A 15,102-nucleotide genomic window follows, 5' to 3' on the forward strand; every position below is an offset into this window, starting at 1 on the left:
AACTAGTTACCACGCAGTCGTTCCAGCAGGACTCAGCTTCGAGCGGGCTTTAGAAATCAACCCGGCTACTCTCCCGCTGGAAAGGAACCCCCGCTGCTGTTTCCCATGTTCCCAAACTGAGCATGCTGGTTCTTTCGGAATCGGGATTCACCGAAAGCCTTTCGGGGAGCGTCGAGGCTAATAGGCGGGAAGGAATCCTCCATACGGGGTAGCCCCTGGCACGGTTCCTTCCCTTCAGCTGCCGTCTACTGGGCTCTCTCATCGCCCTGGGTGGGTGAGGACATGTTGCTTCCTTGAGCCGACCAGCGGCGAGACCACGCGCCGGCGTCCGGGGCACGCTTCTCCCAGGCGGGCCAAGCCAGGAGCCCCCTCCCTCGTTCCAGAAGCGTCGGACCCCCTCGTCGCCCTCCTGCCTTCCCTCGGCTCCCGTGGGAGGGCGACGGCGCAGGCGGGGACGGCGCGGAGGGAGTGACTGGGGAGGGCGGGAGGCAGGCGGATTTTTTGAGCCTGGTCTCAGAGCGGCGGGAGCGGCGGGTGGAGCTGGTCGGGTCACCCTGGCTGTCTGCCCGGAGTCTCCGTCGGTCGGCCGGGGAGGCGGGCTCCCCTCGGCTTCCCCGCCACATTTATGGACGAGCACCTCAGCCTGCTGCACTCCCCGGCCGCCCCGTCCTCCTGCAGGCACCTGAGGGGCGGCAGCAGCAGCAGTAGCGGCATCGTGGGGAGCAGCCACCATAACCTGGGCTACAGCGAACAGCTCTTCCCCGAGGGCGCGCTGACCGCCCCTCAGGAAGGGAAAGAGGACGAAGAGGGGGAGGACGGGGAGCTGGAGGGGGGCATGACTGTGGTGGGAGGAGAAGACCCTCTGCTTGAAGAGTCCCAGCCCCCCCACGCCCTGCTGGGAGGGGAGCGCTATGACCACCCCATGGCCCACGCCTTGCCTCCCCCCACCCATCATCCAGTGGGCAGCAGCGGAGATGGAGAACATGAATGTTGTGAGCGAGTGGTGATCAACATCTCAGGTCTGCGCTTTGAGACCCAACTCAAGACACTTGCCCAGTTCCCTGAGACGCTCCTGGGGGACCCCCGCAAGAGGATGCAGTACTTTGACCCCCTTCGAAACGAATATTTCTTTGACCGCAATCGGCCCAGTTTTGATGCCATCCTCTACTACTTCCAGTCTGGAGGCCGTATTCGGCGCCCCGTCAATGTCCCTATTGACATCTTTTCAGAAGAGATTCGTTTCTATCAACTGGGAGAGGAAGCTATGGAAAAATTCCGGGAAGATGAAGGTTTTATCCGTGAGGAGCAGAGACCTCTTCCTGAAAAGGAATTCCAGCGTCAGGTGTGGCTCCTCTTTGAGTACCCAGAGAGTTCTGGACCAGCCCGGGGTATTGCTATTGTCTCAGTTCTCGTTATCCTCATCTCCATCGTCATTTTCTGCCTTGAAACCTTGCCTGAGTTCAGAGATGACCGTGACTATGAAGCTACTGCAGTGACATTTGGGACTGGTGGTGGTCCTTTTGTGGCAGATATTTTCACAAATTCTTCCTCAACAGCCTCAGTGGTGTCACCTTTCACTGACCCCTTTTTTGTGGTGGAGACTTTGTGCATTATCTGGTTCTCTTTTGAGCTTCTTGTCCGCTTCTTTGCCTGTCCCAGTAAGCCCACCTTCTCTAAGAACATTATGAACATAATTGACATTGTGGCAATTATACCTTATTTCATCACCCTGGGCACTGAGCTGGCAGAGCGGCAGGGGAATGGCCAACAGGCAATGTCCCTGGCCATTCTCAGAGTCATTCGACTGGTCAGAGTCTTCCGAATATTCAAGCTGTCTCGGCACTCCAAGGGATTGCAGATCTTGGGTCAGACTCTCAAGGCCAGCATGAGGGAGCTTGGCTTGCTTATTTTCTTCCTCTTCATTGGAGTTATCCTGTTTTCTAGTGCGGTCTACTTTGCAGAAGCTGATGATCCCACTTCAAGTTTCAGCAGTATTCCTGATGCCTTTTGGTGGGCTGTAGTGACTATGACTACTGTGGGTTATGGGGACATGCACCCGGTCACTATTGGAGGCAAAATAGTTGGGTCTCTCTGTGCCATAGCTGGGGTTCTGACCATTGCTTTGCCAGTGCCTGTGATAGTATCCAATTTCAACTACTTTTATCACCGGGAAACGGAAGGTGAGGAGCAAGCCCAATATATGCATGTAGGAAGCTGCCAGCACCTCTCATCTACTGAGGAACTGAAGAAAGCTCGTAGCAATTCTACTCTTAGCAAGTCAGAGTACATGGTGATAGAAGAGGGAGGCATCAGTAACAGTTCATTCAAACAGGCTTCTTTTAAAACAGGCAATTGCACAGCCGCAAACAATCCCAACTGTGTGAATATTAAAAAGATGTTTACAGATGTTTAAAGATAGCCTTCAAGGATATGTAAAAATATTACAGGAGGTCTGTATAATCAGTATTGTGAGGAACATGCACCATCGTTGATCTTTGTGCTCTTGTTTAATACATGTACTTTTTTGATCCTTCTTTCTGAAGAGCAAATCTGAAGATTTTTAGAAGGAAAAAACAAGCAGCTTAAGAAGGATGCAAAGAAGAATGTGATGCTCTCTCCTGAAACAGGTTTTTGTTCCGAGCTATATTTGTTGCAGGGCTTTTAGGTTTTGTTTGGAAATGTCTGATTTTGCAAAGAGCAACTATGTTGCCCATTCTAATTTCCTTCCATATATGCATTTGAAAGTTATGAAATGAAAGAGAAGTGAATGTAGCCATGTTGCAGACAGCAAAAATTATAATCATGTAATTTCACAAAGCATCTCTGTCACTCCATTGCAAAATTATGCCTGGTACTGGAACATCTGATGCATGTCATGCAAGGGTACAATCTTGATGACGTTATGCCAGGTTAGAGCTTGTGTGAAATTTGAACCTGTCCTAGATATGGGTGCGATCCTTTTGATACAATGAGAGAGAAGTCTTCATTATGATTCAAGATTTCTTCAGTTCTCAAACCCACAGAATTGTTTCCTTCAATCTGAAATTCTAGCTACAAGGTATAGTGGAATATATTTCTTATATCACAAGGCTTAACAACTACTTATCAAGAATTCTGGGACTTCTAGCGAACCAGTGATGGGCCTTTTTGTGACTACAGCCTCAATCAAAACCTGAAAAACAAAGGGGATATTTCTATCCATTTTCAAGGCATTTATGATAAGCGGCTGCATCTATCACAAGAAGATTAAAGTGGCAAACACGCCTTGCAGCGGAAGTTACTAATTTGGACCTCAGTGATGCAGTTTCCATAGCAACTTTGGTTTCCTGGGAAACTCCCTAAGGTTGTCATGGCATCCATTCCCTCTCTCCCCCAGTTCTTTGCTGTTGCTGTAGTAACCATTCCAGATGGCTCCAACTTCTGTGATTCCACAGGAAAGCTGCTGCTCCGATAAAGCACGCACACACACAAAATTAATCCCCAAGAGATTTAGGTGTGGAAACTTTATGCACCATTTTTAAGATATGCAGAATTCTCAGTTCTGATGCCTACAGAATGATGAAGAAAAGAGATAATGTGGAATAGTTAACTTGGTCTTCACATTGTGAATAGGATCAAAATGCCTTCTCTGTAAATGAAACAAGCTTCCAGGTCTCCTTTGCAGTCAATTTGATGCTTAATAGTTGAAAATGGAGAATTTTTTTGTATGTTCTACCTTCACAACTGTGCAAAAGAATGAAAAAAGATGACTTCCCTGCCTGCTTCTTTCAGAATAAACCACATATTAATTCATAGACCATGACCTAGTTTTACCCAAAATATTCCTCTACAAATGGCAGTTCCACTTTCAAAATGCATATGGCATTGAAGAACAAGAGCGAACATTTCTTACAAAATGAAGCAAGTTGAGGAATAAATGCAGATGGACCACAACAGTAAGAGTGAGAAAACAGTAAGGGTGAGAAATACTTAAAATCGTCTGGGAAACATATACCCATTTTCTCCAGTCTATACACCTGGGGCTATGGAATATCAGACAAACACAGGTGAGCTTTTTGTGCTGCAACAAGATTTGATCATCCTGTAAATATATAGATATCTTACTATTGTTGGTGAGGAAGAAGAATTGTAGTGCTGAAACAAATTCAATTTTTGAGGCTTACAGTCTAAATTCATTTTAATTTCACATTATTTCATTTTAAATCACTTTTACTTGCTTTCTTCAACTCAGTTGCTTTGGAATAATTCTTTGTCTTCAGTTTTAGCTTACACTTCACTACCTTTTCTAAAGCAATTCCATTGATTTCTATGAAGGTGGCTCCTGAAATAGCTGTTTTCAGGATTACTGTATTTTTGAGAGGTAAATAACAGGATGTGTGTCTTAATGACAATCAGTATGATTTTCAGTGTTTTCCACTAGGACTTCTGCTAAAATCTCCTTTTGCATGCAAGTTCATGTAAGCATTTAAAACCTGTGGAGATGTAAGTTAATGAATCTTGTGAACAGTGAGGCCCTAATACAGGAAGTTATTTATATTCTTCTTTAAATACTGTTAAGCAAAATGGGTATCACATCTGTCATAATGGACAGAGACATCAGAGGTTCAGTAGTTTGAGGGTTTAAAGAAAATTTAATAATTATTGAGTGAGAAAAGCTTTATCAGCAACTTTGGTCTATTTCTTGTAGCTTTCAGATAGATTATCATTTTAATTAAAGGGACATTAAATAACATGCTATTATGGTGATTTATCCAGATACAATTAAACATGCACATCTATTTTAATTTTCTGCCAATAGATTCAGTACACAAATTATTTAGTCATTCCTTGACCATTTGTGGCACTCTATGCAACTGCAATTGAAACTTGTCATTTCCACCAGCAGGCTAATTAGTATCTGTGGATGTGCAGAGCTGTGCTAGTGGCATGGGTCATGGTAACTCTTCCATCCTGGGACTGCAACTTGCTATAAGAAACTAAAAATAAGAGGGGAAAAAACTCTATAGGAGTGTTATTTCCTTGTAGCCGTTGTGGGTTTTCCGGGCTGTGTGGCCGTGGTTTGGTAGTTTTTGCTCCAAATGTTTTGGCTGCCTCTAGCTGGCATCTTTAGAGTAAGTTGTGTTTCTTTCAGGGATGTGGTTGAAACATTAGTAGCAAAAACTAGAAGACCATGGCCACACAGGTCAGAAAACCCACAGCAGCCAGTTGGTTCCAGCTGCGAAAGCCTTTGACTATGTTATGTTTTTGCTTTATTAAGCTATCATTGACTTTTGATATACATAGCATATTATTGGGATCCAAAGCCATTTCAGGCATGTGAGGCTTTTGCAAACATCGTGGGAATTTTTGCCTTGGCAGACCTTCATGGCATGTCACAAACCGCTTTTGAAATTCTCCTCTTTGTCCAAAGTGGTTTGTCACACAGCATAGAGAGGTAATGCAAGTCTGAAATCCTTTTGGGTATGCAGAACTAGCTGCACGGCTCTTGGATCCTGGCCATTAAGATGAATAGCCCCACTCTACCCTAGTCATGGGTGACAAAATGTCTCATTCTGGGTTCCCTTATGGATTTTTCTTCATTCAGTGATTACAACAAAGACTGGAAAAAGGACTATATTGTTGCTATTGTTCCCATGTAGGATATTCTGAATCTACACATTCTAAAGGATAGGTCCATTGCATAAAAGACATAAATAATGAAAGCATTCTCTATAAGGAGTGGGAGGAGATACTATGTGAGTGGTATGTTCATTTGTTTCAAAAGGATAACTTCCCCGCCACTATGTGTATGTGTATTCTGGAAGGCTACAGATAGTCACAGTGTATCATCATAGTCTTTTCCCCTCCCAAGCAGAAAATGAATCCACAGATTTTCAAAATAATCTAGATGGTGCTAATTAAATAGATTATTTCTCTTTAGTAGCATGTATACCAAATACAATGAAGACCCAGACTTTCAAGCTGGTTGCTCTGCTGCTGTTTTGTTTAGTTCTTGTTATTACCAAATTTATGCCCTAGAAACATAGCCCAAAAGCTGTTGCAATGAGTTACAACAAGCAATAAATAGTAATTCATTCCTTGAAACATTCAAAATACTACACAATCTAATCAGAAACACAAAGCATTTCTGACAAATCTTTCGAAACATCCCAAAGTAATCTGATACCAGAGAGCCAAACTAGACATTGTGGTATCCGTGAATTAGAACTGTGGATGCTGATGCCATCTGAGCTGAACTCAGCCATTTAAAAATGCTGTAGGACCCCAATCCTGATCAGATCCACAGTGCAGTGCGGCCAGGTGATGTTGTTTTCCATCTGTCCCCATACCCCAAGGGAGCAATACCTTGAATTTACTACCACTGACAGACAGAGGAGGAAAAATGAGTGTTGGTGAGACTTCTGTGCTCACTCAGGCATCAGTTTCATCACTGAGGGTGGTCCAATATTTTGCCTCCAAAAAAGGTGGCATGTTAAGAACATTCCCAGTGAACCAAATGGAGAGCTCAAGACAAATATTCACACCTCCTGCCTTTGCACTCTGGCAGCCATAGTGGAGGATACTCTGGCACTGTGGCAGCCATAGTGGAGGATTCTGCTGTAGCCTGTCATGACACAACATGAGAAAGATATAAACCCAAGATATACATTAAGCACAACATCCATGGCTGGATTTTCTGGCTTTGTTACCTGAAGTAGAACCACTGGGTGGGTGGGTGGGGGTACCAGTTTCTTTGGATCAGTGAAACAGTGGGTGTCATAATCATCCTCCATTTTTTCCTGATTCCCCTCCCCCAGCTGTTCTGTTTATACCCACGTTATTTTCTTTGTGCAACAAGCAGCACTCTAGAGCAGTGGTTCTCAACCTTCCTAATGCTGCGACCCTTTAATACAGTTCCTCATGTTGTGGTGGCCCCCAACCCTAACATTTATCCATTTTACAGATGGAGAACACTGATGCAGAGAGTCTTAGGCGACCCCTGTGAAAAGGTTGTTCGACCCCCAAAGGGGTCGTGACCCACAGATTGAGAACCACTGCTCTAGAGGCTATTTTGATCAGAACAACTGTGCAGAGGGAGTAGATTCCAAAGCTGTATCCCATCTCTGCCCCCCCAAATTAGTAGTTCTTCCATATAATTTAGTTTACCTGCAAGTCTCAACTAGGAAAAACAGATCCCATATATCAAGATATATAACATGGAACTCTTTCAATCTGGTCATGTTGAGAGAACTAGGAACAGACAAATGCAAACTCTGCAATGTGCGATTTTGTACAAGCTGAGCTTAAACTACAGTAAATCACAGAGAAGAATAAAATAAACAAAAGGTTGTTGAATGATGCTTGTCTTCTCATAGCATTAACAGAGTTATCCTACCTCAGGAATCCAGGCACAAACACCCATCAGGAACCTCAATTCTACACCTGCAACTGGAGCTTCAATAACAGAACACCCTGCATATAGGTAAGGAATGGTTTTGGGGGTGGGGCTCACCAGAGGAGGGAAAAACCACATTTTAAAGCAGCGGTTCCCGAAGTTTTTTTTGTGCCACTGTTCCCTCCGTTCCATAAATTCATCCCTGGTGCCTCCTACTAAAATATTCAGAATAGCAGCTTGCACGACCCTCTAAGAAAGATAATAAAAACAAGATTTAAAACTGTAACAATTAACACTTTTTAATTCTAAAAAAATTGATGAATTTGATCCGCCATCTTTAGCTTTTCAAAGTCTGATAGTCATATAGCAAGAATTTTAGATTCCAATTTAGTAACTACTTCTCTGTTCAGTAAATTCTTAATGCAATGCATTGGCTTGATGAATGATACTGGTTTCCCAATGTCTGATTTAAAGTCACTTAGCATGTATGGTAATCTGAAGTCAATTTCTTTGTATGGAGAGAAGTTGGATGACTACACAAATACCACATTCCACCAAATACGACAAGGGAAACGCAACAAGGAGCTTCTTAACCACTTTCCATAGTACAGGGTAGTCATCAGAAATTTCAGAAAAACTTGGAAAACTGACAGAGTCAAAAACACACATGGCGACTGCAGTTTCTCAAAATGTAGTGTACTCGTACAACTAGAGTTCTGGTGGTGCATTTGTTAAAAAATCCTGATAGTTTCCATCAGATTTCAGCACTATTCACAAGCAGAAACTTGGAGCCTGGTCAGTCATAATAAGAGAACAATTGAAGAAGCCCATCTGCATCATCTGCTCCTTTGCCTCTTTGTATCTCTCCAATTAATCATCCTCCCCCCCTCCACAGGGTTAAGTACCACTCACTTTGGGAACCACTGTCTTAAAATTCAATACCTGTACTTTTCTTCAACCTCCACTCAAAAAGGAGGAAGGATATGCAAATCATTCAAACATAGATACAGTGCATCTCCTATTCCCTTCTGTACTAGGAAACTGTAGTATCCCAAAACCCCTCTCATGCTTCACAGTTGCTCATATCCTATACCAGGAAAAGCAATATAGCCACTCTTTAAATAGTAGACAAGCTGCTCTATTGTTCTTGCTAGCTGAACACTTATGGCGTATTCTTCTTTGCTGAATTAGAGTCAGAGCACAAGGAGCAAAACAAACAGAAACTACTAAAAGTATTCCTGCCCAGCTTCCTACACTGGATGGGTGAGTATTGCTGCAACGCGACATGTCTTCCCCAAGAGGGGAAGCTTGAACTGCAGACATAGGGACCACCAGTGGGAGAACGGGGAGCTAGGCTTAAAAGTACAGACGGAAGAGCATCTAGTCACTCAGCAATCTCTTATGGGCACCTTGGCATAATAACACCCCATTTTTCTCTTGTTTCTTCACAGGCATCCAGGGAGCCATTCACAGATGCTTCACCCCAGCACCTGGCAGAGCACGAGTGAGGCCTACAGCAATAGAGAAGCCAGCTGTGCCTCTAGTAGGTTATGCTTCCAGGCACGCTGTGCCTTTCCAGCTTGATTGGCAGACTGTAATGTAACAAGTCAGCATGGAGATGCAATGATGGGGAAAGCTGTCTTGTTATTCCTCTGTCATATGATTTTCAAATACACAGGATCTGTGACTTGCCAAAAAGCCTCCTTGGTGGTGCTGTCAGAATCTTGTTGAATAAAAGGTGTGACTGTTCAGCTGTACCTTTGTCTTGTAATGTTGGCACTTAGGGAACCACCATCTCTCTATTACTCACCTCAGCTGTGTCCATAAGAGCGTACCATCATGGCACTTCACCAGCATCCCACTAAGGGTCTATATCTTGCCCGTGGTCTGACCACTGGTGTAATAGCAAGAATTAGGAGGGTGGCTTTAGCAGCAAAATTACCTCCTGGTGTCCCATGGCTACTTCTGTTGAGATAATCCAATCAGCTAGATTGCATGAAATGCAAAATGGGAGAAGGGGAAAGTCCATTGATAACCAGGTGCACAGTAGATACCAAAATCCATCAAAATTAATATGGACATGTGTATCTTTCTTGATAGGATGGGAAGGACTGGTAAAATGAAAAAAGAAATCCTGGAGCAAGAACTGTCCATAGGTCTGAGTCAAGGATCTTTTTTGATAGGGTAAGAGGGACTGGTACAGTGAAAAAACAATCTTGGAGCATGAACTGTCCATAGATCTGAGTTATCATCAAGTGAATCTGGGACCTTTAAATATAGTAAGCCTGATGTGAGGTGTGTAAAGGTTACACATGCATTAACTTAAGCGAAATGGAATTTTTCATGCTAACTGCTAACATGGTAACATGCTAATCTCATGCTAACTGAGGTCTTCCATGCATGGATCATGTGGGGCTGTGAGCAGTGAATGGTACTGTTAGAGGGTGTTAGACTCTAACAGAGGGTGGCAAAATTTCCAGGGATGTGGGGATGTCTATTGGTATTTGTAAATTTGTGTTTCATTCTTCAGCTATTGTTGAATTGTTGATTTTGCTGTTGGTTGAGCATGGCATTCTGGCTACATTATATTTGTATTGAGTCTAGTGTAGAGGCCATATGGTAATGGTGGTTATAGGTCACCCTGTAAAGCTTTCAGAGTTGACCAGGTACATTTCCCTGAGAAAGGAGATCTGACCAAAAGGTGATACTATAGACACGGCCTGCAATAGCTTTGTCCGGGTGATTTTTCTCCACAAACCTCTGCACCTTACTGCAAATCGATGAAAACCAAGGCAAATCGATGTACACCAAGACAAATTTTTCACTGAAAAAATAGCTGAAACTGAAACCGATGAAAACCGAAGGCAATGAAAACCAAGGTTCCACTGTATTAGATAAATAAATAGTCCATATTTCCAGAAACGAGGGAACATAAAGGAGCATCACAGTTCATAAATGGAACAGATGGGAAGAGGCATTCATTCGGATACCATGTATGCAGACAAGGGCCCTTTCCGCATGGGTGATTTACAGCGGCCCAGGGACGGCAAAAACGCCCGCCAGGCAGCTGTTCACACAGGAGGTGCTGCTGCATTGCAGCAGCGCCGTCCTGGCCATCCGGGAGTGGCATGAAGCCGCTCCTATTAACCTTGCAAAACTAGCGAGGTTTTTCTAAAGCACCGTCTTCCGGTCGGTGTAGTGTGAACAGCACCGGCGGGAAGACGCTGCTTTCCCCCTCCCCTCCACTCACTGTCCTATCCTTCATCGCTATGGAGGGCTGCAGAGCCCCGCCCACGCTGCCCTCCAACCCCTTGAGGTTGGAGGGCAGCGTGGGCGGGTCCCTGCAGCCCTCCAGAGCGACGAAGGACAGGACGGTGAGTGGAGGGGGGTGACCGGAGGAAGTGCTGGCTGCTCTCCGGCTGAGGGGGAAGTGCCGGCCGCTCGCACGCTAGCATGCAAACAGCCCCCGAGCCTCTGCCAGCATAAATTATGCCAAAAAGGCTCAGATCCGCGCATATGCAGAAAGGGCCATTGATGGGATTTAAAGGTCAAACTAAAACCTTAGTCTTGGAAGCACATTGGCAACCTATGCAGATGTAATATATCGCTAGCTAGCTCCCATGTAGTGCCCAATTCCTGCATTCTGGACCAGGTGCGATTTAAAAACATTTTTCATATGCAAACACACATATAGTTCATCATGGCAGCAGATGAGAAGAAGCTGCCAGTTCGTTTACTCTTAAAGGTTTTATCTTCAAACCTTTATTTATTTTAAATTATGGTTGTGTTTTTTTAGTGGATTTGTTATGAGTTTTTAGCTTTGATTTGATAAATAGGTCTTCATTGGATATTGTGTCACTAATCTCTTATTTCACTATTTTACAACTGAGGAGTTTTGGCCTTGAAACCTTGGACTGGATTATAAACCAGGCCTTGAAGCCCTGGACCAGATAAGGAGCCTGGTGCAGCACATCCAGCTTGATTTCTAGTAGTTTATGAAGACTTTTTAGTTATTAAGTGAATTTTAACTAGATTTTTATCATTATACTTCTCTTTTTATTTTTATTGTTATTTTTTACAATGGAGGTGTTTTGGCCTTGAAACCCTGAACTAAATTAGAAACATGCTATGGCATCCATGGTTGCTGGTGGTCAGAGGCGTAGCTAAAGAAAATGGAGCCTGGTGCAAAATCTGAGTTTTGTTGCTCCCCCATGTTTGTATGTGTTTTTTGTATTTAAGTGTTTTTTAAGTTTTCAGCCTGCAGGGGGCACAGTTTTTAGGCTAGCAGCATCAAAATTTCTGGGTATCTTTAGGAGACTCTCCTGATGATACCAGCCAGGTTTGGTGAAGTTTGGTTCAGGGGGTCCAAAGTTATGGACTCTCAAAGGTGTAGCCCCCATCTCCTATTAGCTCCCATTGGAAACAATGGGGATGGGGCACCCCTTTTGGGAGTCCATAACTTTGGACCCCCTGAACCAAACCTCACCCAACTTGGATAGTATCCTCAGGAGAGTCCCCTGAAAGCTCCCTGAAATTTTGGTGCAGCTAGCCTAAAACTGCACCCCTTGCAGGCCAAAAACTGAAAAACACTAAAAATACAAAAAAACCTGAAATTTTTGCTCCCCCCCGCCCCCACGCGCACATCCCGCAGTCCCTTTGTATCTACGCCTCTGCTGGTGGTGGTTTCAACTGTGGCTGCTATCTAAAAATAAGTTTTTTTCAGTAATGGAGCCAATAAGATAAGCTCTCATCCGGATTTATGAAAAAGTGCACCAATAAGAAAATGTAGCCTTGTAGAACTTTTTATTCAAGAAGAGAGGGATTTTTGAAATTGATATTTCCTCCTGTTTGGACTTTAAGTGCCTAGTAACAGAATTGACATTACAAATAGATAGAATCAGTTCCCAGTAACTTGTAAGTTTTAGTGCTGTGTTTGTTTTCTTCCCAGAGGGTAACACAGATTCTATTTGCCAGAAAGGCAATCTGGCAGCCCTGTTGAAGAAGATAGAAGGACTGGAGGAATATATTGCTACCTTCCAACTGATTAGGAAAGGGAAAATTACCCCCAAGAGGCTCTGTGAAGAGATGGAGAAACTGATCAGAAGCTTAATGAATTGCAAATATCTCGATGGCCCTGTATACTACTTCCCTTGAGCAGCTGTTTTCAGAATCTAACAGAAGATTCAGTTGCAGAGGATTTGCCAGAAGGAGATCATTGTGAGCCTGAATGAAGAAGTGCAGAGAAAGAATGGACATCTGCTACTTTCAATGGAGTGAGTTGGTCATTCCCTGCTAAGATGGTGGGAACATTATATTTCTGGGCTGGTTCCCTTGACTCAGCATCTGTATTGCTTGCCTGACGCATAGATTAGGGATGTCATGGATAGGATGATAAAGTATGTTAATCTCAGGGATTATTACCCCCTTGTTATGATTCATGTGGGAATGAATGATGTGGCTGATAATACTGCTGAACAGGCTAAGATGAGTTATGAGGTTTTGTAGAGACAGTTAAAGGATACAGGAAGTCAGGTGATATTTCTTTCAGTCCTCCCTGTTAGAGAAAGAGGAGGGTAGAAGAAGATTTGGAGGTAAATGGATGGTTGATATGATGATCCCAATGGAAGCAGTTTGGGACCATAGATGAAGATTCCTTGGAGACCATTAGGAATCTTTAAGGATAGCCTGTTAAAAAATTATAGATTCTATCTTCCAAGGATAGGGAAAAATGTGCTTGGCAAGAATTTGGCAAGTTTATTTTAAATTGATGTCGATGGGGAATTTCAGGGGGGGGGCGCTTTGGACTTAGAGGTGATTTGATAAAAGGGAGGCATTTTGGAAACAGATGGAGCATCCCAAATGTTGAGATAAGAGGAATGTCATATTGGGGTGTGTGAGGATTATGTTGTTTGTATACTAAGGATCAAAGTATGGGGAATAAGCAAGAGAAGCTTGAATTTATAACTAAACAGAGGGATGTGATTGAATAAGCATTATAGAGAGTGGGATGATTCTCCTGATTGGAGTATGGCAGCGAAGGGATATATGAGTTGTTTAAAAAGAATAGGCAAGAATTGGAGAAGAGAATGTGTGTTAGGAAACAATATAAGTATCAGGAAATATAGGATGATGAATGTGTTGATCCAACGAAAAGTATGGACATACCAATGGTATTGTGGCTGCAGTTTGTTACAGATTACCTGATCAGGGCAGGGAGGAGGATGCTGTCTTCTTGGAATAGCTGACTAATGTGTCCAATGTGTCAGTGAAAAATTTGTCTCGGTTTTCATCAATTTGCCTCGGTTTTCATCGATTTGCAGTAAGGTGCAGGGGTTTGTGGAGAAAAATCACCCGGACAAAGCTGTTGCAGGCTGTGTCTTCAACTTGTTTAATGACAATGTCTTGCCCCATTTCAGACAAATCTTAAAGAGGCGTCAGAAACAGACCTCTTTGGACAGCTTTCTGGTGCGACATTGGTCCACTAGCTCTGAAGCTGGTCCTAGTGTTATTGTTTGTTACTGTTTTCAGCACTAAACGCTGTGTTCATTCACCAAAAATGTGTTTTGGTATGTTTTTTGGAGTTCCTAGAACGGATAAATTGGATTTACATTGATTCCTATGGAAAAGTTTGCCTTGGTTTTCATCGGTTTCGGTTTTCATCGAGGTTCTACTGTAATAGGGAAGAGCTGGTAGATGAAGTGAGAATGATGAGCATATCAGGGGGAATTTTCTCTTTTATACAATATTAACAGTGCGTGTAGTCAAATATGTATATTGGATTTTAATAGGGTTGATTTTCATAAACTAATAATAAATATACAAAGATGACGGGAAGAATTCCATGGTGAAGTGTTGGAAGGGAAAGGGGCAAATGAAGGGTGGGTTATATAAACATGAGTTGTTGTAGGCTCAAGCTATTGTCATTATGAGAAAATGGAAACATGGTAGGATTTTCAAGAACTCTATAGCTCTATGTCGAGTTGAAGAAGACGAGGGTTATGCTTAGGAAATGGAAGGATGAGTGAGTTATCAAGGAACAGTACCTGCAAGTGGCTAAACACTGTAGGATGATTGTTAAGGAGGCGAAACCTCAAAATGAGCTGAGATTGGCCAGGGCAGCTTACAATAATAATTAGGGTTGGTCAATACTAAAAAAAATCGGTAAAATTCGGATTTGGGTATTTTGAGGCATAAAATGATTTGTATGCCAGAATCCGAATCATAGCCGATTCGGATATGCCTGAAAATTCGGGTAAATCCGAAAAATTCGAGTCCGTTTTATTTTTGAATTTTTGGTGTTTTTACACGTTTGGGGCTGCAGGGGGCGCAATTTTTAAGCTGGCGGCACTAAACTTTCAGGATTTCATCTGGAGACTGTCCTGATGATTCTCCCCCAAGTTTGGTGAAGTTTGGTTCAGAGGAGGCAAAGTTATTGACCCTCAAAAGGGGTGCCCCATCCCCCATTGTTTCCAATGGAAGCTAACAGGAGATGGGGGCTACACTTTGAGCGTCCATAACTTTGGACCCCCTGAACCAAACTGCACCAAACGTGGTGGGCATCATCAGGACAGTCACCTGATGATACCCTGATAATTTGGTGCCGATGCATCTCAAAATGCGTCCCCTGCAGGCACCCCCAGAGATTTGCCCAAGATTCTTTGTTCTGCAGTGACTTTGCTGTATTGCTGTCAATGGGGAATTTCTGGTAGAGGGCTGTGAGGTGCACA

The 15,102-nt window shown here is 43.4% G+C and overlaps 1 protein-coding gene across 11 annotated transcripts in view; it reads left to right on the plus strand.

The window, feature by feature from the left end:
• The first annotated feature begins 483 nt into the window (after nucleotides 1-483).
• Nucleotides 484-15,102, plus strand: part of KCNA3 (potassium voltage-gated channel subfamily A member 3) — a 48,872-nt gene continuing 34,253 nt past the window's right edge. For 2 of the 11 annotated variants that reach the window (XM_048496519.1, XM_048496523.1), the window contains exons 1-4: nucleotides 484-4,046; nucleotides 7,381-7,462; nucleotides 8,567-8,638; nucleotides 8,827-8,918. In XM_048496519.1, the coding sequence (XP_048352476.1) occupies nucleotides 626-2,413 (1,788 nt within the window). In that variant the 5' untranslated portion in view covers nucleotides 484-625 and the 3' untranslated portion in view covers nucleotides 2,414-4,046; nucleotides 7,381-7,462; nucleotides 8,567-8,638; nucleotides 8,827-8,918. Of the gene's footprint in view, nucleotides 4,047-7,355; nucleotides 7,463-8,566; nucleotides 8,639-8,826; nucleotides 9,133-9,475; nucleotides 9,560-12,323; nucleotides 12,649-15,102 lie in introns of those variants that run through there. The other 9 variants (XM_048496520.1, XM_048496521.1, XM_048496522.1 and 6 more) reach the window with 9 other exon arrangements.

This window comes from Sphaerodactylus townsendi, linkage group LG05, assembly GCF_021028975.2.
Source record: "Sphaerodactylus townsendi isolate TG3544 linkage group LG05, MPM_Stown_v2.3, whole genome shotgun sequence".
Classification (NCBI taxonomy): Eukaryota; Metazoa; Chordata; class Lepidosauria; order Squamata; family Sphaerodactylidae; genus Sphaerodactylus; species Sphaerodactylus townsendi.